The sequence below is a fragment of the Gobio gobio genome (assembly GCF_949357685.1).
Source record: "Gobio gobio genome assembly, chromosome: 6".
NCBI lineage: Eukaryota > Metazoa > Chordata > Actinopteri > Cypriniformes > Gobionidae > Gobio > Gobio gobio.
Window position 1 is genome coordinate 26,728,900 of NC_137102.1, and position 25,943 is coordinate 26,754,842.

At 36.9% G+C, this 25,943-nt stretch overlaps 2 protein-coding genes across 6 annotated transcripts in view; both read left to right on the forward strand.

The window, feature by feature from the left end:
• The window catches only part of wacb (WW domain containing adaptor with coiled-coil b), a 54,833-nt gene extending 43,131 nt beyond the window's left edge, over positions 1-11,702 (forward strand). For 2 of the 5 annotated variants that reach the window (XM_079819050.1, XM_079819051.1), the window contains exons 8-12: positions 22-167; positions 7,756-7,853; positions 8,987-9,155; positions 9,261-9,388; positions 9,478-10,919. In XM_079819050.1, coding sequence (XP_079675176.1) covers positions 22-167; positions 7,756-7,853; positions 8,987-9,155; positions 9,261-9,388; positions 9,478-9,547 — 611 coding nt within the window. In that variant the 3' untranslated portion in view covers positions 9,548-10,919. Of the gene's footprint in view, positions 1-21; positions 168-7,755; positions 7,854-8,986; positions 9,156-9,260; positions 9,389-9,477 lie in introns of all 5 variants that reach the window. The other 3 variants (XM_079819049.1, XM_079819052.1, XM_079819048.1) reach the window with 2 other exon arrangements.
• A 764-nt stretch (positions 11,703-12,466) lies between these two features.
• bambib (BMP and activin membrane-bound inhibitor homolog b) lies at positions 12,467-24,713 on the forward strand. Its single transcript, XM_079819173.1, has 3 exons — positions 12,467-12,930; positions 13,374-13,655; positions 21,186-24,713. The coding sequence occupies exons 1-3, from the start codon at positions 12,855-12,857 to the stop codon at positions 21,599-21,601; spliced, it is 774 nt and encodes a 257-aa protein (XP_079675299.1). The 5' UTR covers positions 12,467-12,854; the 3' UTR covers positions 21,602-24,713.
• Positions 24,714-25,943: the final 1,230 nt, after the last annotated feature.

Consider the following 25,943-nt stretch of genomic DNA (forward strand, 5'->3'; position numbering starts at 1 on the left):
AACTCTGTTTCTAATGAACAGCTCAACAGTCCGGTCAGTCACCCATGTCATTAGCATCAGATGCCTCTTCACCGAGGTCATATGTGTCTCCTAGAGTCAGCACGCCTCAGACCAATGCTGTCTCTAAACCCCTGCTCAGTTGCGCATCTCTCTCTTCACAACCAAAGGTCAGTAGCACCTAGTCATTTTATAAGCTTATCTGCTACAGTGGCATCAGAAAGTGTTTGGACACTTAAGCCACTTAATTTAAGAATGTTATTCAGTCATTGCATTAGACAAAGTATCAAACCATGTGGCATCTGCTCTGACATTTTCGGCAAGTAGAGTCAACTCCTCCAGACTGCAAATCTTGGCAGCAGTAATTTTGTGTATGCCAGCCTTAAATACAGTGTAGCTTATGCCACATTACATTAGTTATGGACTTGTTCCAGTAAGGTTGACAACCAGAAATGTTTTTTTTTCTTCATTGTTCCAGTAATGTTGACAACCAGAATTTTTTTTTCTTCAACTGCAGACACCGATGGTCCTCCTGACTTTTACATCACGCCATAATTGTCTTTTTTTTCTGAAGGTCAAAGATTCCCACCACAGCGTGATTTCTGCCAAATTAGCATTTTGTGATTTGTGATCGTCAGAATTACATTACTTCTTTCTGAGGATTAAAAGACAGACACCCTACTAAATATAATTTTCAAAACTTAATTTGGGGCAAAATTGTTTAGTAGGGGTGTAGCGTCTTAGGGTTACATATTATTAAATTAAATTTAGCTCAATAGGGAATTATGGGTATTAATATTTAGGGATTTAAAATTAATCATAAATCTCCAAAATCACCCAAAAAGGGGAATACCTAATCTAGGTATTTATGCAATATATAATATATGTGACCCTGTCTGTGAAAACCCAGCTAAAGTCATTTTTTTATACATAAAATCATCCTACATTATGTAAAGAACATTCTGTGAAAATATAACCTTGATATCTTTAATATTGACTGAGTAAGATCATGTCAAAAATTAGTTGAATTTCGGCCTCAGAAAATCATGATTTTGAGAAATTCCAATTTTAAAATCAAGCTTTTTTTTAAAATTGTAAAACATTTTAACCATTATTATTCTGACGATGTGCCATATACCACATTAAAGCTAAGATTCTCCCATTTTCAGTGATATAGGACACATTTATGGGAAAATTCTTAGTTTTGTAAAACAATTCTATTTATTATAATGTGCATGTCCAAAAAGTGTGAAACATTGAAACGAATATGGGTACCACAAGAGCTTGATTTACCAAGTCAGTTCACTCTAGTGATTTGTAGGCTATAACTTTATTAGTAAAATGAAATCTCAGTAGAAAATGTTATTGGCATTAATGGCATTAATAGGCCTATATATATCCATTGATATATAAAACATCCATAGAAAATCTCACTGTGTAACATTTGGAGTAAATCCAGGACTAGGCCATAGCCCTACCAAAGTTTACAGGTCAGTCTCAAACTTTGTGCAGATAGTTAGTCATAACTGTGAATCTTCACTTGTCTCACAATTCGATTAGATTATGATTCTTTAGGATTTTTTCATGGCTCATTGTGCTTAATAACTCTTTTAGCCTACATAAAGCACGTCCAGCACTTTGTTCTCATTCATGTATATTCTATTCGTATAGGTTTACAAACCGAAACCAAAACATCAGACGCAAGAGCTTTGCTTCCGAAGGACATACGCAACTTTTTTATATTAATATATAATACGGGTTCTTTATTTACCCTACAAAAAAACAGTAGGCCTATATTAATCATTATTAATTAAACTATCAGCTGTTCTGTTCCTTGCACTTCGCTTGCCGCGGCCACCCTGTCAGAGAGCGAATTCATAAACCCAGCGCATCAGCATCCAAAAACCAAACTATTTAGACACTTAGCAGCCATTAAATGTCTTTAAAATAAGATGGATATATAGGCAGAAGGTGGAGTTAGAAAACAAATAAACTGTTCCTGAAATGTCGGTGATGACACAAAGAAATCCACACAGAAATCGGAACCCGGCTTAAGTCGCCGTTTTCTTGCCTTTCCCGACACTGATCTGATCGTTGGTCGTGCGGATTGATATTATGGTCTGTTTGCACTTTGTAATTGTAAAAAATACGTTTCTGAACTGAATGATATAAGAATCAGGAGTTGTTTCTCCGTCGAAAGTAAACAATGAGACGATTAAAATCAATATTTAAGAAGCTCATACGTCCGGTATTTTTTGGTGCAAAATAATAAAACGTAGCGTCAATAAATTCATTAATTTCAGTATTTATAATATTATAAATGAAAAATTGAGTACTGCATCTCAAAGCCCTTGGTATAATCTATCATTTACAGCAATAAACACAAATGACCTGTTTTGGTCATTTTTATGGCTATGACTACTTTGACACTCTACAGGGAGTGCAGAATTATTAGGCACGTTGATTTTCTGATCATATTTTTTTTCCAGGCACATTTGACCAATTCCAAACCACAGTAATCCTAATAACTACTATTGATTTAGTATTTAATAATGTATAAGTGATATATAATTGTTCATGAAGGCTGGAAATGAAAATCACCTTATATTCAGGTGTGCAGAATTATTAGGCATGTTTTCTTTTACAGATAAATTGAGCCAAAAAAGAGATTTAACTCAGACTGAAAAGTCAAAAAGTATTAAATGCCCATGAGAAGGATGCAATACTAATGCAATACTAGACATTGCAGTTAAGGCGTGACCATTGGACAGTGAAATGCTCGTTGGGTCAGCAGGGTCAGACAATAACATGTGGCGGAGAAAAGACACCTGTTAACTGCAAAAGAATTAAGGTGAAGAATTAAGGGTGAAACCATCAGGAACCCTTTAGTCTCCAGCGCCACCATTTTCCAAAGCTGCAACCTACCTGGAGTCTCCAGAAGTGCAAGGTGTCAGGATCTCAGAGACTTCAGTTAGGTAAAGAATCCTAAAAAATGACCCCCACTAAATAAGAATCACAAGCTGAAGTGTTGTAAAATACATGAAGAAGGTTTTTTTTATAGGCTTTATGGACAGATAGGTTGAGAGTGACTCTTGAAGGACCAGCACCACATCCTCTTGCACCACTGTTTGAAGAATTCATCTTCCAGAATCTGGCAGTACGTTTTGGGAGTTCATTTTAGTCCATCCTGAAGTCCGTTTTGCAGAGATGGACTAAAAATGAACTCTCAAAACGTACTGCCAGATTCTGGAAGATGAATTCTTCAAACAGTGGTACTAGAGGATGTGGTGCTGGTCCTTCAAGAGTCACTCTCAACCTATCTGTCCATAAAGCCTATAAAAAAACCTTCTTTGTGTATTTTAGTACACTTCAGCTTGTGATTCTTATTTAGTGGGGGTCATTTTTTAGGATTCTTTACCTAACTGAAGTCTCTGAGATCCTGACACCTTGCACTTCTGGAGACTCCAGGTAGGTTGCAGCTTTGGAAAATGGTGGCGCTGGAGACTAAAGGGTTCCTGATGGTTTCACCCTTAATTCTTCACCTTAATTCTTAATTCTTTTGCGGTTAATAGGTGTCTTTTCTCCGCCACATGTTTTTGTCTGACCCTGCTGACCCAACGAGCATTTCACTGTCCAATGGTCATGCCTTAACTGCAATGTCTAGTATTGCATTAGTATTGCATCCTTCTCATGGGCATTTAATACTTTTTGACTTTTCAGTCTGAGTTAAATCTCTTTTTTGGCTCAATTTATCTGTAAAAGAAAACATGCCTAATAATTCTGCACACCTGAATATAAGGTGATTTTAATTTCCAGCCTTCATGAACAATTATATATCACTTATACATTATTAAATACTAAATCAATAGTAGTTATTAGGATTACTGTGGTTTGGAATTGGTCAAATGTGCCTGGAAAAAAAATATGATCAGAAAATCAACGTGCCTAATAATTCTGCACTCCCTGTATATCTAATAATTATATTATGCGACTTTAGCCGGGGTTTCACAGACGGGGTCACATATATGGTTAACAACAATTTATTGCAATTAACTACAGATATATCTATATTAAATAATCACAGAATAACCTCTAGGGAGTTTATTCAAAATTCCTCTCAGTTCCGTTTAACGAACGAGCAGTAATCCTTTATCCACTCACAAGGTCTATTCTTCCTACCCAATTTTCGGGAAGTTTATCCCTCTGGCCACAAAGGACAAACTTTCCGAGTTATGGTATTAATTAAAGCATTCAATGATGCTTATAAGAGCTCGTAGCTTAGATCTGACATTAAAGGGACTCGTGTTTTGTGAGCAACAACAATTACAATCAAAATGTAGATACCATGGTTTTAATAATGATTGATACTACGATTACATATGACTAAATAAAGGATACATGTATATACAGAATAATGGAAAGTAAAGGAGGAGGATGAGGAGAAGGGAAAGGAAGAAGGGTATGATCGTGTCCAATCTGACACCTTCCCAAACATAACCACTAGAGCCAGCAAGAACCATATCACCTTAAACAGGGGTACAATCTTAAAACACATCTAAATTTCGATAGAATTGATACTTGCATGGTTTCTTTGTGGAAAACAAGATGCGTGCGTTGGCGTTTCTCAGAGTGTTCGTGCGCTGAAGCTCTCTCTCTCCGTTTGGTCCTTCCGGAGCTTAGTCGGTCCGCAGGAGATTTAAAGGTGTTTAGAAGGGAGTGTCTTGGAAGGGAAAGTTCATCTCATCCGCCCTGAGAAGGTTCCTCGTGCGCAGTGATGCGCGCCTCCGGCCGTGTTGCGGAGCGCGTCGATCTTCAAAGGAAACAACCAGCTTGGCTGGGCCGAAGCCCGTGAGCCGCGCTGATGTGATGGGAGGAAAAGGAAATTTGTCTCGTCGGAGTCCTTGCAAGTTGACTGAGCAAAGATGTGCTTGTGTTTCTATCCTTTAAAGTCCATTAACCTACGCCCATCTTCCCTGAGACGACCAATCGTTGGTGTGAATTTCAGGCGGGAGAGAGTTTCTTTGTTCGGACTTTATTACTCAATGGAATGTTCTTGCTGGAAGCCAGAACTAGTAAAGTTTCACTCCAAAAGGACTAAACATACTAGCGGTACATCTCATAATCATATACTTTGCACCATTGACTAAGACGAAGAAAGAGGAACCTTTAAACATCAAACATGCCTTGGTTTAAAGACATAAAAGCAGTGCATCTTCTATACAGAGCCATTTTGAGCGTTTAAGATGGCTCTTACATCACGCAAACATGAGAAATATAGGGAGCATGCATATACTTAAGAAATCATCATATATGTAATTTCTGGGATAGTTTAATTAAAGGCTAAATAAAGAGGAATGCTTGTGTATGTGTGTGTTAAGGTCATTCCCCGGCCATTCTCGACTGAAAGGTGGGTTAGGGGCCCGGGCTGATTAGGATCTCATTGAAGCCCTCACAGGGACATTCTCATATCTTCTGGTCACACTCTAGCTGGCCATTAACCAGTCGGTGGTGCAATTTGACTCAGACTTGTTGGAGCCATTGGAGCAGGGATTTAATTTATATGCAGAGCTGTTTGGAGAAAAGCATCTCCGATGTTTCTCCAAACGACTCACCACTGTCTATAGTTAAGAGATTCGTTGAATAAAACGGGAGTCACTGATAAACGCGTCGTGTTTGATTGACAGCTCCAGTGTGCGCTCCTCAAACGATTGCAAAGGGAGCTTTCTTTGATCGCTTTCTTTATAGAATTTAATCACTGTTAAATTATTAACATATAAATTATTAAAAAATTATTTTCATCCTACTAAGAGAAACAACGCAAGTTGATGTTAGGTCACTGGTCTGATTTACTGACACACCGACAAAGAAAATCTGACTACATGAATCATTACATTTCAGATCAGGCATTAGAATTAACAGTTACTTACATGTTGCATTACTGTCGAGCCCAGGCACTGTACAATAATTGTAATCCTCAACGGCATGTTTATTGCTTTGTAGCTCGATGGTTTAACACTAGGCCTATGTTACATGCGTGAATCGGTGGGCGGGGCTAAACAGGCAGTGATGAAGTAGGCATTGATCTTCTTCAGTTGAGGTGTTGCTTCACCACACTCAGACGTCACAGCCTGGCACATTCTGAGATCGATCGTTTGCTAGGCCTGGTGTCTATAAAAGCTTTTCTTTGACTAACAAGGAAGTTTTCAGCTCTGAAAGTTACAGGATATTTTTATATTACCATGACCTTTTATATATCAAAAGCTCAAGGGAAAGTTGATTTCTCAATTCATGACCCCTTTGAATGTGTAATGATACAATGTATCGATGCAACGTATAAAAAATCAATACCATTTATAAATTTAAGAGGCACCTTTGTTTTCTCACACTCCACATTTTCTCGCAATGTCATTTTATGCATTATCGCCAACATGTGCATTCTCGTTTAAACTACCTTTCAAAGCTTGTGAAGGACGCTCGGGAGTCGGGACAGTTGCTGTCACTGTCCGATCAGGTGCTGAATCATCACTAAATTTTATGAGTTGCTTGTGTTTAAAGCTTTGCAGAAATAACACGAAAGAGAAGCACGCATACACAGATTGCCCCATCGCAGGCAGCGCACAAATAGGTCACTGACTTGAATTTAAAACTGTTAAAGAGAGAGGCTCAAAAAACTCTTGCATAGAACTAATATACCACGCATCAATATCTTTTGCCTTTTTGTTTTGAACTTTCAACAAGAAGCACAGCACTGCGCGCTGTGACTCCATGTTGCTTCAAATACATCATTCTGCGCATAAGTGATTTGCACCGCTCTGTATTGGAGCCTTAATATGTTTCCGCAATGAAAGAAGATCAATAGTCTATCTTGTTCTGTCCTATCTGTCATTTGTTGTTGCCTCATTAAAAAGCTGTTACACATTTAAAAGAAATGTCTTTTAATTTTATATTATCTATTTATATATAAATATATTTACTTGTTTTTCGGTAGATTTTTGACATTGCATTTTTAGCACAGAAGCCTAAAATACTTTGATTGTCAAAAGCTGTCATCAGATTGGTGATCTCTTGTGACTTGAATTTTTTATTTGTAGATGTCCTAATCAGGGTGCAGGATGATGAACTTTCAAATAAATGTTAGTTATATATTTTGGCATGAGAGAGTACGATGTAACTGATTTGTGTTAAATTAGCACATAATATCATATCGAATCGTATCATAATCGTATCGCAGAATCTTTTGAGGTATCTGCAAATAACGTATCGCTGCCTATGAGAATCGATATCATATCGTATCATTATGAACCATCCGATTTACACCCCTATTGTTTAGTGTGGTGGAAATAATGCCACAGAAGTAATTTCAACAATATGGTTGGATTATTTTGCTCTTTGTTTAAATGTTGTAATTCCTGTATATTTATGATAGATTTGTGTAGTTTAAGGTTGAAAATCTCGGTCTTGGATAAGGGTAAAACAATTGCATTTCTATATAAAATAAATTTGAAAACCCTTTTAATGTGATCTTCATTTAATTAAATGTAATTTAATCTAAATCATCCCATGGAATAAAAGTGCCCAATACACTGTGCTTTTGCTATCATTCTTTTAAATAAATGCCACTTTAGTTTGATATTTCATCTAATGCAATGACGTTCATACTTTAAGTGAGTTGTGCTGCTGTAGGTTTATACTACGTGTATTTGCCATTCAGTTTACATCTCGGTTCAGATTCTCTGATCTGTTGTTTTTTTAATTCAGGTAAATTCGTCGATTCAGAGACAAGGATCAATGTCCCAGCAGTCCGTCAGCTCTGACAAACCTCTGGAATTCAGTGATCCCCGTCTTCACAGGCAAATGTACGGATCTCTCAGTGGAAACTTTTCTTTGTTTGTTGGCAATGTAAAAGCAGCCTTTCAGATGTTGTCTTACAGCACCATCTACATGTTCAGTGTGGAAGTGCAACCAAATGGATGCATGTTGCTGCAATTACAAAGAAATTGCATTTATATAAAACCTTAACCCATAAAAATAAATAAATAAATACCCATCAATAGACACATGTATATTATATAAATATATAGGGTGACCACATGGCCGAGACAGACCCGTATTTCAGCTCTAGTTTTAGTGTCCCGACTACGGAAAAGTCATGTTTTATCCCGTGTTTCTTTTTTCCTATATTGTCTTTGCTAGGTGATCATAAATGCGAGTAGCAGACTTCAGTCACACAAGAATAGCTGAATCAAAGGTAGCTAGTCTTGTCATAGTATATTTTGGAGAACAAAATTAACATCCAATCGCAATTCGTTATCGATTAACTTGCAGTTCGTGAAGGTGGGATATTAGAGAGTGTGGAGATCAAGTCGGATGTGAAGATGTCAAAGAAGACATTCAACAAGGATCTTCAAAAAGAGTTTATCAAATCATTATGCCCTGTAATTGTGGGGGTGGGGGGGGGGGAACTTAATGTGGTATTGCACTGAATGACGCATCTCAGAAGCGATCTGTCCATCCTGTCCCAGGAGAAATCTGGTCACCCTATAAATATATAAACAAGGGCTCGACATTAAAGGGATAGTGTACACCCCCCCCATAAAAAAAAAAGTATCCCATAATTTACTCACCCTCAAGTAAACCTAGCTGTATATGACATTTTTCTTTCAGAAAAATACAATCGGAGATATACAGTGCATCCGTAAAGTATTCACAGCGCTTCACTTTTTCCATATTTTATGTTTTTTCCCTCAATTCTACAAACAATTCCCCATAATGACAACGTGAAAGAAGTTTGTTTGAAATCTTTGCCAACATTTTTTGGAATAAGCGCTGTGAATACTTTCCAGATGCACTGTATTAAAAAAAGATCCTGGCTAATCCAAGCTTTATAATGGTAGTGAATGGCAGCCCAAAATAAAATAAAGTATTATTTACTTCTTAAATTCTAGTTCTATATTTTATTTTAATAATGAATGTTTCTTTTGTTTTATAGCAGCCAAGAGGGCTTGTCGAGCTCTAATGGCAGTGCGGGCATCAACATTCCCGCCTTAAGCAGCACCTCTCGAACCCAAAGCACTTTCACCCCTTCTCTAGCATTGCACTTTGATGAAAATCTCATCAAGCATGTTCAAGGCTGGCCTGCAGAACATGTGGAGAAGCAGGTGTGAACATGCCTTTGTCTCTTCAACTGTTTATCGATCTTCTGAAGATCAAACATCAGTTCTCTAACCGTTGAAGTTCTTCGCCTCTCCCTCTCAATTTCCCAGGTGTCACGGATGCGTGAGGATATCCACAATATGGGAACCCTCTACATGTCAGAGATCTGCACCGAGCTGAAGAACCTTCGCTCTTTAGTGCGAGTATGTGAAATCCAGGCCACATTGAGAGAGCAAAGGTCTGTATTAGTTTTAATTAATCAACGATGTGAACTAAATGTCTTTTTTAGTGATTTTTTTATTTATTTATTTATTTGCTTGAACACAGGATTCTGTTTCTGAGACAGCAGATCAAAGAACTGGACAAACTGAAGAATCAGAATTCCTTCATGGTCTGAGAGGCTGGCTGTGGAGCTCATGGCAGTCTCTCGCCGAACAAGTCCAGCCCCTGGCTGTTTGGACCCCTGCTCTCAGCCCGAGCTCTCAGATCCGCAGTCGAACTACAGGTTGCAATGCCTGAAACGGGACCGAGAGATAGGAAGCTTACAAAAGTACTTAGGCAACACGAAGCCCTGAGATCATAGATTAATTTCACTGTTCTTTTACATACATGGCTTCTCTATTCTCAGATCCACAGGCAATCAGAGAAGTGTTCAGAGAACGCGCTCTCCAACCCAGACTAACCTGTGAGGAATTATGCAGTGGATCTGACGATTCATGTGCTGGTTTCTCAAGGTTATACCTGTTAATGGATCCTAAATTTCACTGTCACACTGGAGACTTAAAATCCCCTGTCCTCCAGTGACTGACAGTGATTAAGAAAGATGTTAGAAGGGCTATCTGTGCACAAGGACGCTTCCAGCTGTGCTGGCATTTATCAAAGTGACCAATTCAAATAAACCCAATATAATTCTGAGCTCCCATTCTCAAATGTTAGGCATGACTGGCTGATTCTCTGCCCCTCGGAAGATTAAATAGAATTGATCTTCTTTCATTCACAGCAGAAAAACGAATGGGTGATTTCTCAATTGGTGATGTGGCACTTAAAAGCTTTTGCCGACGCGGTGGACGCACATTTTTCTGAGTTTCTGACCCTGATGAAGGGTTTTTGTCACTATCTGCCTTGGATGTTTCTTGTTTTTTGCAGTGCTGTTACACATCTAACTGAGATTACTATTCATGCTGCACCCCAGCACTGTTTGACTCTTTTTGTATTAATGTTGTTTTGATTTGTTTGTATTTGCTCAGTTGTTTTTTTTTTACTCATGTAAATGAGTTTAGTCATTCCCATATTGCCCGGTTTTGGGGGGTGCAATGAAAGGACTCCGTATTTTATACATGAGCTATGGTTGCACATCAAAAATGCATCTTTTAAGGACGAAAGAGGACCACTGTCTGGGACCATCTTAGCCGACCAGCGGGAGAAGAGTATCGCGAAGTACAGGATCCTATTGCATTTTTCTCATATTTTACGTAAAATATCAGTCTTTCAATAATAAAAATCTGTAAGCATTTAGTCAACTTGTCAGTTTGTATTTGACAAGGATGTGAAAATATGGCAAAACTGGTGATTCCTCTTTGATGTTTGCAATGTCATTCATAGTTTTTGCTCCATTGTTCTTTCTGTCTTTACTGCCCTCTAATGCAGGGTTTGACCTTAGACCAATTTTAATGCAATAGGCTGTAAATGGACTTTCAGAATAGAGATGGGTATGTTGCTTTGTATATGGTTTCTAAAAGCTACAGAAAATAAACAATTACCACATTGTGCTTTGTTACATGTTTGCTTTTGTGTATTGGCTGGTTTAATACATGTATATGCAATCATGCCCTAGCCCAGGAATGGCTAAAAGAACTTGAAATCCCTTTCAAGGACTCAAACTTCAGTTAGAGGGTTTGTACATATTCACCCTCCTGTGGAGCAGTGTTTCATGTGTGATTGCAATCTGACAATTTTAACATTAGTGGTGATAACTTTACACAGTAATAGCAAAGTGGAGGAAGATGTGGAATTTACTCTTAAATTTTGTTGTGTTTTCTTAAATCCTCTACGAGACCAAAATGTGGCTAGAAAGTGGTTTGAGATTAAGCAGCAACTTTTTTTTAAGCAGCACTACTTTGTAGTATGCAGTAACCATTTTATAAAAGCAATAAAGGTTTACATACCCCTTGCAAAATCTTTGTTAATGTTAACAAATGTTAATGTTCCATCAGTGACTTCCTGATCCATCTTTTCATACGGAAGATGCATAATATTCATTGTGATTATTGATTTGACTACACTGACTATTGTATGACAACGGGACTTAGTTTGGCAATGACATCACTGTTTTCTACAGAGCTGTTTTATTGAATTGAACTAATTTTTTATTATCTTTATTCAATCAACACTGAACTGACTTTAGCTTACTATATTTTCTTTTCAGAGCTGGTTTACAACAGAAATGAACTCAGTTTGTGTCATTGAATCGTATTTTTTCTGATTATTCCTGTAAAGCTGCTTTGAAACAATCAGTATTATAATAGCACTATAAATAAAGGGATTCACACTATTACAAAAGGAGCAATCATTTTTACTGATATCTACTGTAATTTATTAATTTAAACTTTGTATGTCAATTTAACCCTTTATGGTATGTAATTGCCATATGGCAATAATTCATTTCTACTCATTTCCTTGTTATTCAGAAAAATAGAAAATAGCCTACATTGGGAATTAACTATGGCACTATGGGAATTAAAAGGGTTGGCCTTAAGGTAGCCAATGATGTCCTGTTTTTAAGTCACTTTTTTTATACAGCGCTTTTTAAGTCAAATTAAATTTGAATGTCCCTCCAAAATTCTCTTTCCCTATGTCACCCTCGCACGGAAGCTGCTCCAGAAATTGCTCTAATAATCTCATTTCTAAAGATCTCTTCTCTAGGGTGAATTTTTTTTTTTTTGCAGCATCTTTGTAAAGTAAACTAGATATTTTTATTTCCAAATCAACTTTTTCTAATATAGTTTTATTGTAAATTGAGAAAATATCAATGTTTCCAAATGGCAATACTCTTTTCTTCAAAAATGTGTTTTGATTTATATGATTGAAGCTATTTCGTGTAATAAAAAAAAACCTGTAGCCTATTTTCCATGGTTAGAACATAATGCATATAGAGGGTTAAGGGTAAAAGGGTGAGGAGAAAATATTTAACCATTGGCATTTTTACACACAGGGGTCACTGTAAGTTATGCTTTCCCTCAGAACATGAGGGTTAAGCTGTATTAACCGTGCATGGGCACATGGGGAGGCAGTCACAACTCACGCGCGTGAATGAAACAGCCAGCGGCTCGATGACTCTAAAAGGAGGAGCTGCTCTCTCATTCCCAAGTCTTCAACATTTAAGAGCACTCAAGCGGAGTAGCTATATACACGGGAGATTATCCGTGCGAATAGTTGTGAAGTCAGAGAATTTCGCATCCGATTTTAAACACGAATGGATTATAGCATGGGTTTTAATAATCAAACGTCTGCGCACAAATGATTTTATCTGGAAGTCCTGAAGAGAGCAGCGAGGACTGAACCACGATGTGATCATTTCTATTCAAACATGTTACGAAATGTTTTGAACAAAGCGAGTTGGAACACATTTTGGACATTAACACGGTATTTTTTTACTATAAAATCCGTATCTATGCGAATCTGAACGGCAAAAGTGTTTTTGTCCAATGCAGCGGAACAGCAGTCTCGTTTCCATTTGGCTTCAGCTCGAGCTGTGCGCGATGGCTGTTCTCCTCACTAAAGGTGAGTGAATGAGTGATCATACAGTCAGAATAGTCTACAAAATGGATACGTTTACAATTCATTTTTAAATACAATGAATTGCATTTGTAATATAACTAACAAAAGTGATTTAAAGCTAAAATAGGTATTTACAATTGCAATATTGATAATTATTACACTGTAACATGAGCGCTAATGCAACGTGTGACCAAAGATACTCTGCTCTGTTTGCATTACTTTTTACAGCATAAATGAGAACATATGTGTCAATATCAATACAAACATGTTTTTTTGTTCTGTCAGAGCAAAAGAACCAAAAGTCTGAAAGCCAAATACCAAACATGGGGTCTTGTGGGAGATGAACTTGTGGGAACTATCTTTGAACAGTTGTGAAAATGACTTCTTGTTTTCAGTTAGGGTGCATTCTCTCAAAACTATGGGTAATGTTTATTTTGTTGTAACAGGAGAAATACGGTGTTACTGCGATGCTCCCCACTGCGTGGCCACCGGTTACATGTGCAAATCGGAGCTGAATGCCTGCTTCACCCGCACCTTAGACCCTCAAAGCACCAAGTCTCTTTTATCTCACGGGTGTTACGACCCTCTGCTGAACTCTGGGAAAACGTGCCATCCAGAGTCAACCTATGATAGTGTTCATGGATCTGCCACACTTCAGTGTTGCCATGAGGATATGTGCAACTACAGAGGCCTGCAAGAACTCACATACAGAGGAAGTGAAATTCATGGTACGAGTCTTCTTTAGTTATTGCTAGTGATAGACAGATAAAAGTCAGGCAATTTTTATCAGCCATTTTTTTTTATTATTATTTCAATAATTTACTCCCACTTGGCCAATTAATAGGCTACTGTTTTTGTTTTTAGATCTTGAATGGAATTTTTAGATGTGCAACGTTTTTTAATATTATATAAAAATATATGGTAACACTTTGTTCTATAGTGTCTGTTACACATTAGGCCTACATGTAGGCCTAGTTATTATAGTAATTACTATAAATTGTGCTTAGTTACATGGAACTAACCCAAAACCAAACCCTAAAGCTTACCCTATAGTACAGGGTGTCCGCGGGGTCTTGAAAAGTATTAAAAGTTGATAAATCCATTTTTGGAAAATTAAGGCCCTTAAAAGGTATTAAAAAGTCTTAATCACGATTTTATGAGGTATTACATTTTGTTCAAGCTTTGTCAAAAGAGTTTGACTCCGAAAAGTATTCATGAATATATTTATTTTCATCCCCATAACTATATAAAAAAAAAAAACGGTGTGCTCGGTCAGTGAGATCAGCTCGGGGTGCGCGCACCGTCTACGGGTGACGTCATGTATTTTGCGAAATGCGCGGTATGGCAAGTCGTTTTAGCTTAAATTGTTCCCAGCGTTACTCGTCGTAATTGCATTTTTACTAGTAAGAATTCAATTAGAGAGCTCTACAATTCAATTATTACTAGTAACAATTACAATTAGAGAGCTCTATAATTCAATTATTACTAGTAACAATTATGATTAGAGAGCTCTCTAATTCAATTATTACTAGTAACAATTCCAATACAGAGCTCTCTAATTCAATTCTTACAACAATTACAATTAGAGAGCTCTCTAATTCAATTCTTACAACAATTACAATTAGAGAGCTCTACAAATGAATTTCTACTAGTCGTATGTCTCCATTCACTTCCATTCATTTTTAATTAGAGAGCTCTACAATTGAATTGTTACTAGTAAGAATTCCAATTCGAGAGCTCTACAATTGCATTGTTAGCCTACTTGTAAGAATTGAATTAGAGAGCTCTATAATTCATTTGTTACTAGTAAGAATTCCCATTAGAGAGCTCTCTAATCAAATTATTACTAGTAACAATTACAATTGTAGAGCTCTCGAATTCAATTCTTACTAGTAAAAATGCAATTGCAGAGCTTTCTAATTGAATTTTTAGTATAAAAAAAACAAATTAAAGATATGTATAATTGCAGAGCTCTGTAATTGAATTAGAGAGCTCTGCAATTGAATTCTTACTAGTAACAAATGAATTAGAGAGCTCTCTAATTGTAATTGTTACTAGTAATAATTTGATTAGAGAGCTCTCTAATTCAATTCTTACAAGTAGGCTAACAATGCAATTGCAGAGCTCTCTAATTGTAATTCTGATTAGTAACAATTAAATTAGAGAGCTCTGTAATTGAATTAGAGAGCTCTGCAATTGAATTCTTACTAGTAAGAATTGAATTAGAGAGCTCTCTAATTGTAATTCTTACTAGTAGGAATAGAATTAGAGAGCTCTGTAATTAAATTGTTACTAGTGAGAACTGAATTAGAGAGCTCTTTAATTTGAATTCTTACTAGTAACAATTCAATAACAGAGCTCTCGAATTCTATTCTTACTAGTAAATATGTAATTGTAGAGCTCTACAATGGCATTTCTTACTAGTAAGAATTGAATTGTAGAGCTCTCTATTCAGTACTACCTCATTATGATAATTAGGGTACATGCATATTCACAAAATTGCCGACTGCGCTGCAGGTTGTTCAGTCAAGGCATTTTTAATGATGAATAGAAATGCAGAGGAGCTAACGATCTGCAACACAAAGTTGATTTGGCGCTAATTTGATCTAATATTTAATGTTATATTAAATATGTTATTTTTTTAAATGTTGTAGTTTATGTGGCAAATGAGAACCAATACAATTATTGAATACATTTTGAGACAAAGGTCTTTTTTTCAAAGGTTATTTTTTCAGTTTTGTTCAAGGTAATGAAAGCAAAAGTTTTTCCAATAATGAAAATGTGTAAAAGTAAAATACATTTTTGGTAAAATAATATAAGTAATCATACAGTTTCTGTATTTTTAAAATGAACATATTTATTGAACAGAAATGAATTATTTTATGTATCAAAAATAGTACAAACTTTGCTAAAGTGATTGTTTTGAACAAGTAAAGACATTATTAAAAACATATTATTTTCCTCAATCATATAATATGGGAAAAATGAAAAGCACATTTTTCTTAAGGTGTGAACGAATCATTTGAATGAATGATTCAATGAATCACTCATCAAGACAGAATTGGGCTGCCACCTACTGGTGGTTTTAGACAAGCCTAAAATAAACAAATATATATATAATAAGATATCATCTTATCCTTGTCGAAAAAAATCCCCAAAAATATATGTAACCTATATTTTTTGTCAATATCACATACCCCTAATTTGGGCTTGTATTTGTTTGTTTGGTCAAAAAAAAAAACATTTTAGGCAAGAAATATATGCAGGAACGATTTAAAGCCAGAATAGGTTTAGCCTATTTAAATATCTCCTTCCAACCTACTGTAGGCTATTCCACAGTCCACACTTTTTGGGTGTATATAATATAATATTTTTTTAATTTTTCTTATTGTATATAATATAAAAACATTTTGAATCATTATTTCTCTCTCATACTTGTATTCCATATAGTAGTTATTGGGTAATTAAAACAAACATGATGGATAAAAAAAGAGAGAAATACATTTAAAATCTCATTATGTCAGAGTGACAGCTAGCCTAATAATTAGCCAATATGTATAGCTCAAATCTGTAAACATGTTACAGTGCATAATAAACAAATTTTATTATATTTTGTCTGGTAAACTTTATCGTTAACAGTATCAGCAGCAAGGAGACACGTGTTTTCTTTGCTCTTTAATAATTTTTAGAGTATAAAGATGTGAATTAATGTAGTGATTAAGTATTATCTTTCAATTGCAAAATATAGCTATGTAGCTATCCAAGTTGTCTAATGGGACTTTTATTTTGAAGTGTAGCACCGCAGGCGGGATTTGCTGAGGGAAATGGGTGTAATCGCAAATCTGTTTTGCATCTAATGAATACAAGTTCTTACTAGTAATAATACAATTGTAGAGCTCTATAACTGGAGTTCTTACTAGTAAGAATTGAATTAGAGAGCTCTCTAATTCAGTTCTTACTAGTAAGAATTGCATCAAAGAGCTCTCTAATTGTAATTTGTACTGGTAAGAACTGATTTAGAGAGCTCTCTAATTCAATTGCAGAGCTCTGTAATTTTCAATTTTAGAGCTCTGTAATTGTAATTGTTACTAGTAAGAATTGAATTAGAGAGCTCTCTAATTATAATTGTTACTAGTAAGAATTGAATTGTAGAGCTCTCTAATTGAATTAGAGAGCTCTCTAATCATAATTGTTACTAGTAATAATTGAATTATAGAGCTCTCTAATTGTAATTGTTACTAGTAATAATTGAATTGTAGAGCTCTCTAATTGAATTCTTACTAGTAAAAATGCAATTACGACGAGTAACGCGGGGAACAATTTAAGCTAAAACGGCTTGCCATACGGTTAAGTGATGTGTCGCCCTCCACACGTTGTGAAACAGACTCCGAAATGGGGAAATGTAAATTTGCGGACTCCTGGTTGGAGTAGGATGAGTTTAAACAATGGCCGCAGGGTTTTTCTATGGTTTTTCCTGCATAGCGGCCGCCTCCGTCAAATTTTGTGCCACCTCCGTCTGTCGACAAAACTCAAGACAGGCAGTCACTTGCTCAGATTAGGCATGTCGTGGTAATTAAATAATCATCAGAAATATATATTGTCACATGATCTTTCAGCAATCATTATTAGTATTTTATGATTTGCTAGTACAAAGTCATCTAAAGCCATTCCATAGCTTTCCTCCGCTGTAGCTGTCCATCATTCTCCGTTCAGCATTCAAACTGCGTTTCGCGTTTGGTTACAGTCAGTCAGCTGCTCGGTAAAGCTCACTCCAAGATGATATATTCCCGTTATAATACTTGATATGTAGATAAAATAATTTATCTTCCTGGAGTTTATCTAGCGGTTTCTGAACGATGTGTGCTCGCTACCCGGGTGACAAGGCATCACACGCACAATAACCGGAATTTAAAACTGTGAAGAAACGAATAATCAGTGACCTTTTGGACCGATATACATAGTAGACTAGGATTTGTGCGCTCAACGCTCATCGTCTCTTTATGCCGTGAACTTTTCAATGTGCACTCGCGCTGCACTGCGCCCTCTGACCCCATGTTGCTTTAAGTGCATCATTCTGCACCCGGGATGCACATAAGCGCATTGTGCCGCGCTTTCATATATTTTCATAGTTTTGTGCACTTAAAGATGATTTTAAAAAATCTTGTTCTCACGTATCTATCATATATTTGTTGTCCCTTTACAGAGTTGCACATTACGTTTACAATAAACTATAAATATTGAAATGTTATATTATTTGTGTAGGCCCATATAATTATTTACATTCATATATAAATTAAATATAAATAGTTTTTTATAAATGTATTTAATACGAACACAAAGTAATTTGTACCTTTTCATTAACATGTTTAGATTTTATAAAATTAGTCAAGAGATGTTTTTTCAAGAATTACTTTTTGTAATTGCAATTTTTTTTAACTATCCACTCACCTAATTTAATATATATTTTTGTCATAGCTTATGATTATATATTTTTATTTTATTGCTCAACAGTAGTTCTCATCGCCGATGAGGTCTTTAAATATTTTGAGAAGGTCTTAAAAAAGTCTTAAAAAGGTATTCAAATTTACTTCAGGATTCCTGCATATACCCTGTAGTAAGTACATGTAGTTTATTATTATTACTCAGTACTTAAACACTGTAAAAAATGTATAATCTTCCCAACTCAAAATTTTCTAGTGACTGGTCACATCTAAAATTTTCAATTGGCCAAATTGAATTTCTGTGAATTGAATTTTATCAATTGTGGCAACAGCCTGTTAACATGGGCTCAATTAGAAATCATATGTTGAGCCAATGGAAAAATGTAATTTACCAACACTGTAAAAAATGTCAGGCCTCTCCAATTTAACATTTTCTAGTGACCGATCACATCAAAAATTTTCAATTTGGCCAACTAAAACATTTAGATGTGATCAGCCACTAGAAAATTTTGAATTGGAGAAATGTTTTACAGTGAAACTGTGTGATTGGTCCAATTAAATATTTTAAATTGTAGTAACAAATGTTTATTTCTCACTGTCCCAAAAGACAAAAATGACTAAAAACATTAAGCAAAATACAGAAACAGACAACAGGGTTGACATTTTACCACATTACTTTATTAACAAGTAAATTCCAACACAGGATATTTGGGTGAAAATACCTTATTTTCAATAAGGAAAAACTCTGAATACATTCAAGAAGTCTTCTGCATAACAGGATGTCTTAAAGTGGTGAAGAAAACACGGCACTGCATGCTAAAAACCTGCAAATAAAAATAAAAACTGACATTAATGACAAAGCTCCCCTGCATCACATCTGGCAAGAGACAGAACAGAAGTTTCTTCATTATATAATGAGGATGAGACGAATGAATGGACATAAGAAAATCACGAGCTTGACGTGTTTGATATTAAAAGGCAATAACTTAAGCCCTGAAAGAGGCCGACGCCAAACACACTGTGTTCAACAGTCGCATGCCGCACATATCACACAAATGACTTAATTTCCTTATTACCTATTGTTTTAGACATATAAGACATGAGGAAAATAAAACTATTGGCTACAGGCTACCGTTAGATAATTATGTGGTAAACGAGAACACACGCATGAAACCAATGAATGCATGAACTTGTGATTCTACAAAATGTCTTTTAAACTTCATACCCGGTCATAAAGCAAAACTCTGTAGAATAATTTCAGTGCTAAATACTCACCAACGTCTTTGTGAGATGAATATCTCTCTATTCTCTTGGGAATGTCTGTTTCGGTCTTCAGCACCTTCTGGTTCGGCTCCGCTCACGCTGCCGCTCCCGTGATCCGCATTTGAAATCTCCACACCAACGGTTTTCTTCAAGTGCATTTTGCGCATGCGTACACCGTTTTCCGGACGTAGGACTTGTTCAGCCAACATGGATTTTTCACTTCGACTTCATAGATTGACTGAGCACAATTAAATATGTTCGGTGAATATACAATTTTAATTTTGAGTGAAGACCTTAAGCTATGATTAGTACAATGCATCTTTTTGCATGGCGATAATTATTTGGAAGTCATTTATTGGGCCAATATGTAATGATCAATTTGCACAATTTTTCCCCCCAATTTTTTTTTTACAGTGAATGTATAATTACACTGTAACAATGACACCTTAAAATAAGTGTAACCTTTCATGGAACCCTTTATATTTTAAAGGGTTAGTTCACCCAAAAATGAAAATTATGTCATTAATTACTTACCCTCATGTCGTTCGACACCCGTAAGACCTCCGTTCATCTTCGGAACAGATGAAGATATTTTAGTTGAAATCTGATGGCTCTGAAAGGCCTCCATTGGCACAATGCACTTTACACTCTCAATACCCTTAAAAGGTACTAAAGACGTCGTTACAAAGTCCATCTCACTACAGTGGTTCTAAAATAACTTTATAAATCGGTGAGAATAGTTTTTGTGCGCAAAAAAACCCTAAATAACGACTTACATAGTGATGACAATTTCAAAACAAGGCATCATGAAGCTTCGAAGCGTTATGAATCAATGAGCCGAATCATGATTTGGATCGCGTGTCAAACCGCCAAACTGCTGAAATTTGGCGATTCAAACTGCTGATTCGACTCGCTGATTCATAACGCTTCGAAGCTTCATGATGCCTTGTTTTGAAATGGTCATCACTATGTAAGTCGTTATTTAGGGTTTTTTTGCGCACAAAAACTATTCTCGCCGATTTATAAAGTTATTTTAGAACCACTGTAGTGAGATGGACTTTGTAACGATGTCTTTAGTACCTTTTAAGGGTCTTGAGAGTGAACCGTGCCATTGTGCCAATGGACCTGACCTGACCTGAACTGAAGCTGAAATATTAGAATTTACCCAAGAAATAACTTCCCCTCTGTGCTTGGCTGATGGTTTGTGAAACAGAGTAAATTTTTTAAAAGAGATAGTTAATTCCAAAATGGAAATTTTGTCATAATTGAATTACTCTAATGTTGTTACAAACCTGTATCGCTTTTTCACTCTCATGTTGTTACAAACCTGTATGACTTTTTCTATGTATTACACATAAAAAATATATTTTGGGGAATTTTTTTTTATTTTTTGTTATTTTGGACCCCATTGACTTTCATTGTTTCTGAAGAGCTGTCTTGTACATTTGTGTACCATAAGATTGTTTTGTTGAACTATCCTTTTAAAGAGTGTCATTGCTTTTCTTCATTTGCTTCATAATGTCGTGGCCTTAAACATTCTTTGTTCTTATTCAGATAAACACCGACATCAAACTGAAGGCAGCCGTCATGTGATTGCGCGTCTACAGGAAATCCCTTCCTCTAAGGAGGTATGGTTCCGTGCCGCAGTCATCACCGTACCCATCGCCGGCGGCCTCATCTTGGTCCTCCTTATCATGTTGGCCCTTCGTATGCTCCGCAGTGAAAACCGCAGACTGAAACAGCAGCGGCGAGAAATGCTGTCTCGCCTTCATTACAGCTTTCACGGCCAACACCTCACCAAGGGTCATGTGGCCAAACTGGACTTAGAGTGTATGGTTCCAGTAGGAGGTCATGAGAACTGCTGCTTGACCTGTGACAAGATTCGACAGTCAGATCTTAGCAGCCAGCGACTTCTATCATTGGTCAATTGGGGAAAGTACAGCGGCCGAGGCAAACTGGAGTTTGTGTGATGACTTTAGAAATTAGTTTCCTTCGTGGGACTTGTTTGACTAAAACTTCAACCCTTCCAATGGAGGAACTGCAAACAAGAACTCAAAAGAGAAGAGAACACTTGAAAGCGCTAACCATATGGTTGTTGCTCTAGCACTTTACTTGAATTAGAGACTTTAGGAGAAGACTGCTTGTATTATAGGCTGCGACGAGGAGTGGCTTTGTGCTGGTATTCTTTATAACCGAAGGATTCCAAGAAATATATTTTGGTTTTAACGTTTGCACTTTTTGTATAAAGAAACTACGGTTGATTTGCTTTAATACAGTAGTGGTGTAAGACCAGCATGTCAACATTCTCAGAAAAAAATTAGCAAAAACTGTAGGGGTACAACAGCTTCATAGGTTCATCGTAGCACCTTAAAGGTCCCATGGCATGAAATTTTCATTTTATGAGGTATTTCAACATTAATATGAGTTCCCCTAGCCTGAATATTGTCCCCAAGTGGATAGAAATGTTCATTGGTGTAAAACCAAGTTGTGGCTTTCTTTCTCTGCCTTTAAGAAAATGACAGGCCAGACGAGCCAATCCTGAAGTCTCCTGGTTTGACGTCCAAGCAGGAACGGTTACCTCCCTTTCCTCCGCCCAGAGAATCTGGCACGCCCATGCAAACGCTCGAGAGATCATGGGTTGTGAACGAGTGAACGCTGGCAGCTTCTCAGTGTTTGGATGTACAAATGAAAACAGAAGTCTTTTTTCAGTTCCTTCTGATCTGTGATCAGTGATTTCTTATGTGTAGCTAATTTTTTATTATTCGTGCACACACTGCGGCTTCTCTCCCTCCCGACAGAACGGTGTTTTCTATCTTGTGAGTCAGTGTTTTTGTACGTCCTTGTCGAGTCTATCTGTTCTTAAATGTGCATATAGTCGGGAGTTTCTGCTCAACATAGGCAGAGCCACATCTTTAGAGATAAAACTCACGCACGCCGAAGCTCGGCCTTCAACATCCCCGACCCCCAGTACTGCATCTGGCCCACAGCGGAGGCACCAAACGCGGCGTGAGATTAAGCAGAAGGGGGGTAAGCGTGAGGGTATCCGGCTAGGCTAGCCAGTTTTCCCCACAATAAACTGGATTACATTCGATTACTGCTGTTGTGTCTTTGTTTGTGCTGTGTACTCAATGCGCGTCACTGGCACTTTTCATATGATTGGAACATATCTAGAAATAATGCTTTAATCAATACTTACTAACTCGTTCATCTCGCTGTAATGGTACATTGCATGTGTTACAAAGTTGGTAGAATAATGATGAAGACGGACTCGGCGTGACTGGGACTCGTGTTTATTCAGAACTCTCAGATACAAACACAATAAACTCGCACTGACAGACAGCGCTCTCATAACTCAGTAGTTACTATAAATAACTTTGTTAGCAATCGCTCCGTCTCTGTGATGTCGGGTTCGCAAACGAATCATTCTTTTGAATCGGTTCTTTTTAGTGAACCGAACCAGTTCACCAAATCGGACTGAATCGTTCTAAACGGTTCGCGTCTCCAGTCAGTGCTGATCCATAATTTACTAAAGTTACTAACTTTCTGACATGAGTGACAGCCCCTCCGACTAGAAATAAACTAATAACCTGAAGTATATGCTGTAACTACAACAGTTCACCCTGAACTGAGACATGCTGAGAGAACTGATGAGAAGTGAACTCAGGTCCGTCTCTCTGGCAGCAGCTTGTGCCTGCTCGTGCCTCGTAGACCTTGTTAAACCACGCCCCCTCCGCTTTTTTCAAATGCAAAGATGTCAGCCAATCACAACAGTGGGCGTTTTCACTGAAGTCTCACAGCAGACACGCCTCTTGAAACAGGGCATTCAGCCACAGGGCAAACAGCAGTACAGAAAAAATGCCTTTTATTTCTAAATTATGACATTTTATGATGTAAAAATCATACTAACAATATAAGTACACCTCAGGAAACACTATAAAATAATAGAAAAATGCTATGCCATGGGACCTTTAAGGGTACATATTACTACTCTTAAGGTAGTAATATACAGTTTTCAGGGGTAGATCAGGTACACAATTGGCCTTTAAAGTCGCCGTGAAATCATTTTTTGGCTTTTATTATGAATATATTAGCCTTACTGTTATCTATAAACTAATGTGCTCCAAAACAATAACAAAATTCGCATTTAGAAGATATAAGCATTCAAAACTCACAATCTCTCACTTCCGCTAATATTGATCAACGATTTTGATGACATTACGCTGCAATTCAGCTTCTCATCAGATGTTCTGTACAATCAAATGCTCTCTAGAATCTAAAGCGTCCTGCCCCCTACATTATAAACAGACGCTGAAGCAGCACGGCTAAAATCGAAACACTATTTCAAAAAAGTGGAGGAGCTGTTTCGATATGTCCTGCCCTGTCTTCCTTTTTCAGTGAAAATTACGTCAACACATTGAATAATGTTGTGCCTTTAAGCATACTTCCCCAGGGACAAGCTATTGTACCCCTAAAAGTAAACGTTTTGCCCATTTTCTTGCAGTGAAGAATGATTGCTGGTGTGTGAATGTGTGACTTTTCACTGTTAAAATGTATAGTTCACCCAAAAATAAAAATTATGTCACCCTTGTGATGTTCCATACTCAACCTTTTTTTACGATTTCTGCTGTTTCAGTTCATACTGTGGAAGTAAATGAGGTCCAAAACTTTCAAGCTCCAAAAAGGACATAAAGGAAGCATAAAAATAATCAATACAAATCTAGCGGTTTAATTCAAGTCTTCTGAAGCAATATGATCACTTTGTATGATGAACAAGCAAAATTAATTAATTCACAAAACAAAACAATCAGTTGATAAACTTGTATGCAAAGCCCAAATCAAATATGCCGATACATCAGTACCATCAAACCTTATTGATGCTTTGATCATGATGTTAATGAGATTGAAAGTTTTGAACCTTATGGACTTTTGTGTTCAATATAGGAAGGAAAATCATACAAGTGTGGAACAGAATGAGCCTGAGTAAAAGATGACAGGTTTTTTTACTTTTGTGTAAACTATTATTCACCAGTCACCTCTGACCTGCTTGTAGATTTTGTTCACTGTAAAGATCAACAAGTAATCAGTTTGTTGTTTTGTATCTTTATTGTTTCTTGTTCAATGAGATCGCATTGGGTGGTACTGTGAAGCTGAAAAGCACTGAAAGTACTCAGTGTTGTGTACAATATTGACAAGCTCATTATACCCGAAGGGAAAAGTCTTGGCTAATGCCTCAGTATGTCAACACGTGCACAGTTGCAACCGCTCGACTGAGGCATTGGAGTCATTAGCAGTAGCTTCATAAGGGCATAGCAGTATAGTGTGGTAGCTATTACAATCATGTCTTGTTTTACAGTAGCGCTACACTGACTGACTCAGTCCCCAGGCCACAATCACTCAGCCTCAAACTCTTCCACAGTTGGCTTCTTTGGAAAGAATTCCGATCCTCTGTGTAAACTTTCCCTCTCACACTACTTATTGTTAATTCCACTGGACGGAAGGTGCTGTTGACCCTGGTTTTCTGTGCAAATTTGATTTTATGTTGGTCTCTTTGCTCATTGCAAACAGGTAGTGCAGTGGGTCCTACAATCATCTTACAAATAATCTCTCATGACAGCCACACCATGTCTTTTTAACCATTTTTTCTTTATTTTATGCAGGAAATCAACTTAAAGCATTTAACATTTACTGTCATTTTACATTTTAGTCCACTCCTGAGATCCTGAGTCTTAACAGTCTCTTTCATACACTTCCTCAAAAATGTGTCCCCATTCACTTTCCAAGTCATCGTGGCACTGCACACTCGGCTTCTGGCTCAATGCACAAGAAGTTAACTGTTTTTGTTGGCCCAGGAGAAGAATGCAAGCTTTATTGCAGTGAATAAGATAAAAGGCATGTTCCACTGACAGTAATAACAGGGAACTTCTGTGGCCCATATATATTTTAAAACATAAATTCAAATTCGTTGATGTGCATTTTTACAGAGGTTAACATCAGAACAGAACAACCCTTTCTTTTGCCTACTTGGGCTTTTGGTGGTGATACTTATTCCAGAATGTTTCAACCTTGCACAGTAGCTCCTGTATGTTTACATTCACTCAAATAATCTTTTAGTAATCGGATGGCACAATCGGATTGAAAAGCCTACATGTAAACACCCCAGTCGATCCGATTGAGCTCGATCCAAATTAAATTTCGGTTGGATTAAAAGAGGGGTGGTGTAGACCTGAAATAATCTGATCAATTGGGAATAAAGCCTGAAAATTCTTGATCAGATTCAAAAGTATCTTATGCACATGTGCAATGCCGTGCTAT

Excerpts from the sequence above, each read along its gene's own strand:
- bambib (XM_079819173.1), top strand. The coding sequence starts at position 12,855 with ATGCAGCGGAACAGCAGTCTCGTTTCCATTTGGCTTCAGCTCGAGCTG. Across the intron at positions 12,931-13,373 it reads GGCTGTTCTCCTCACTAAAG|GAGAAATACGGTGTTACTGC; the intron begins GTGAGTGAATGA and ends TTGTTGTAACAG. Across the intron at positions 13,656-21,185 it reads CAGAGGAAGTGAAATTCATG|ATAAACACCGACATCAAACT; the intron begins GTACGAGTCTTC and ends GTTCTTATTCAG.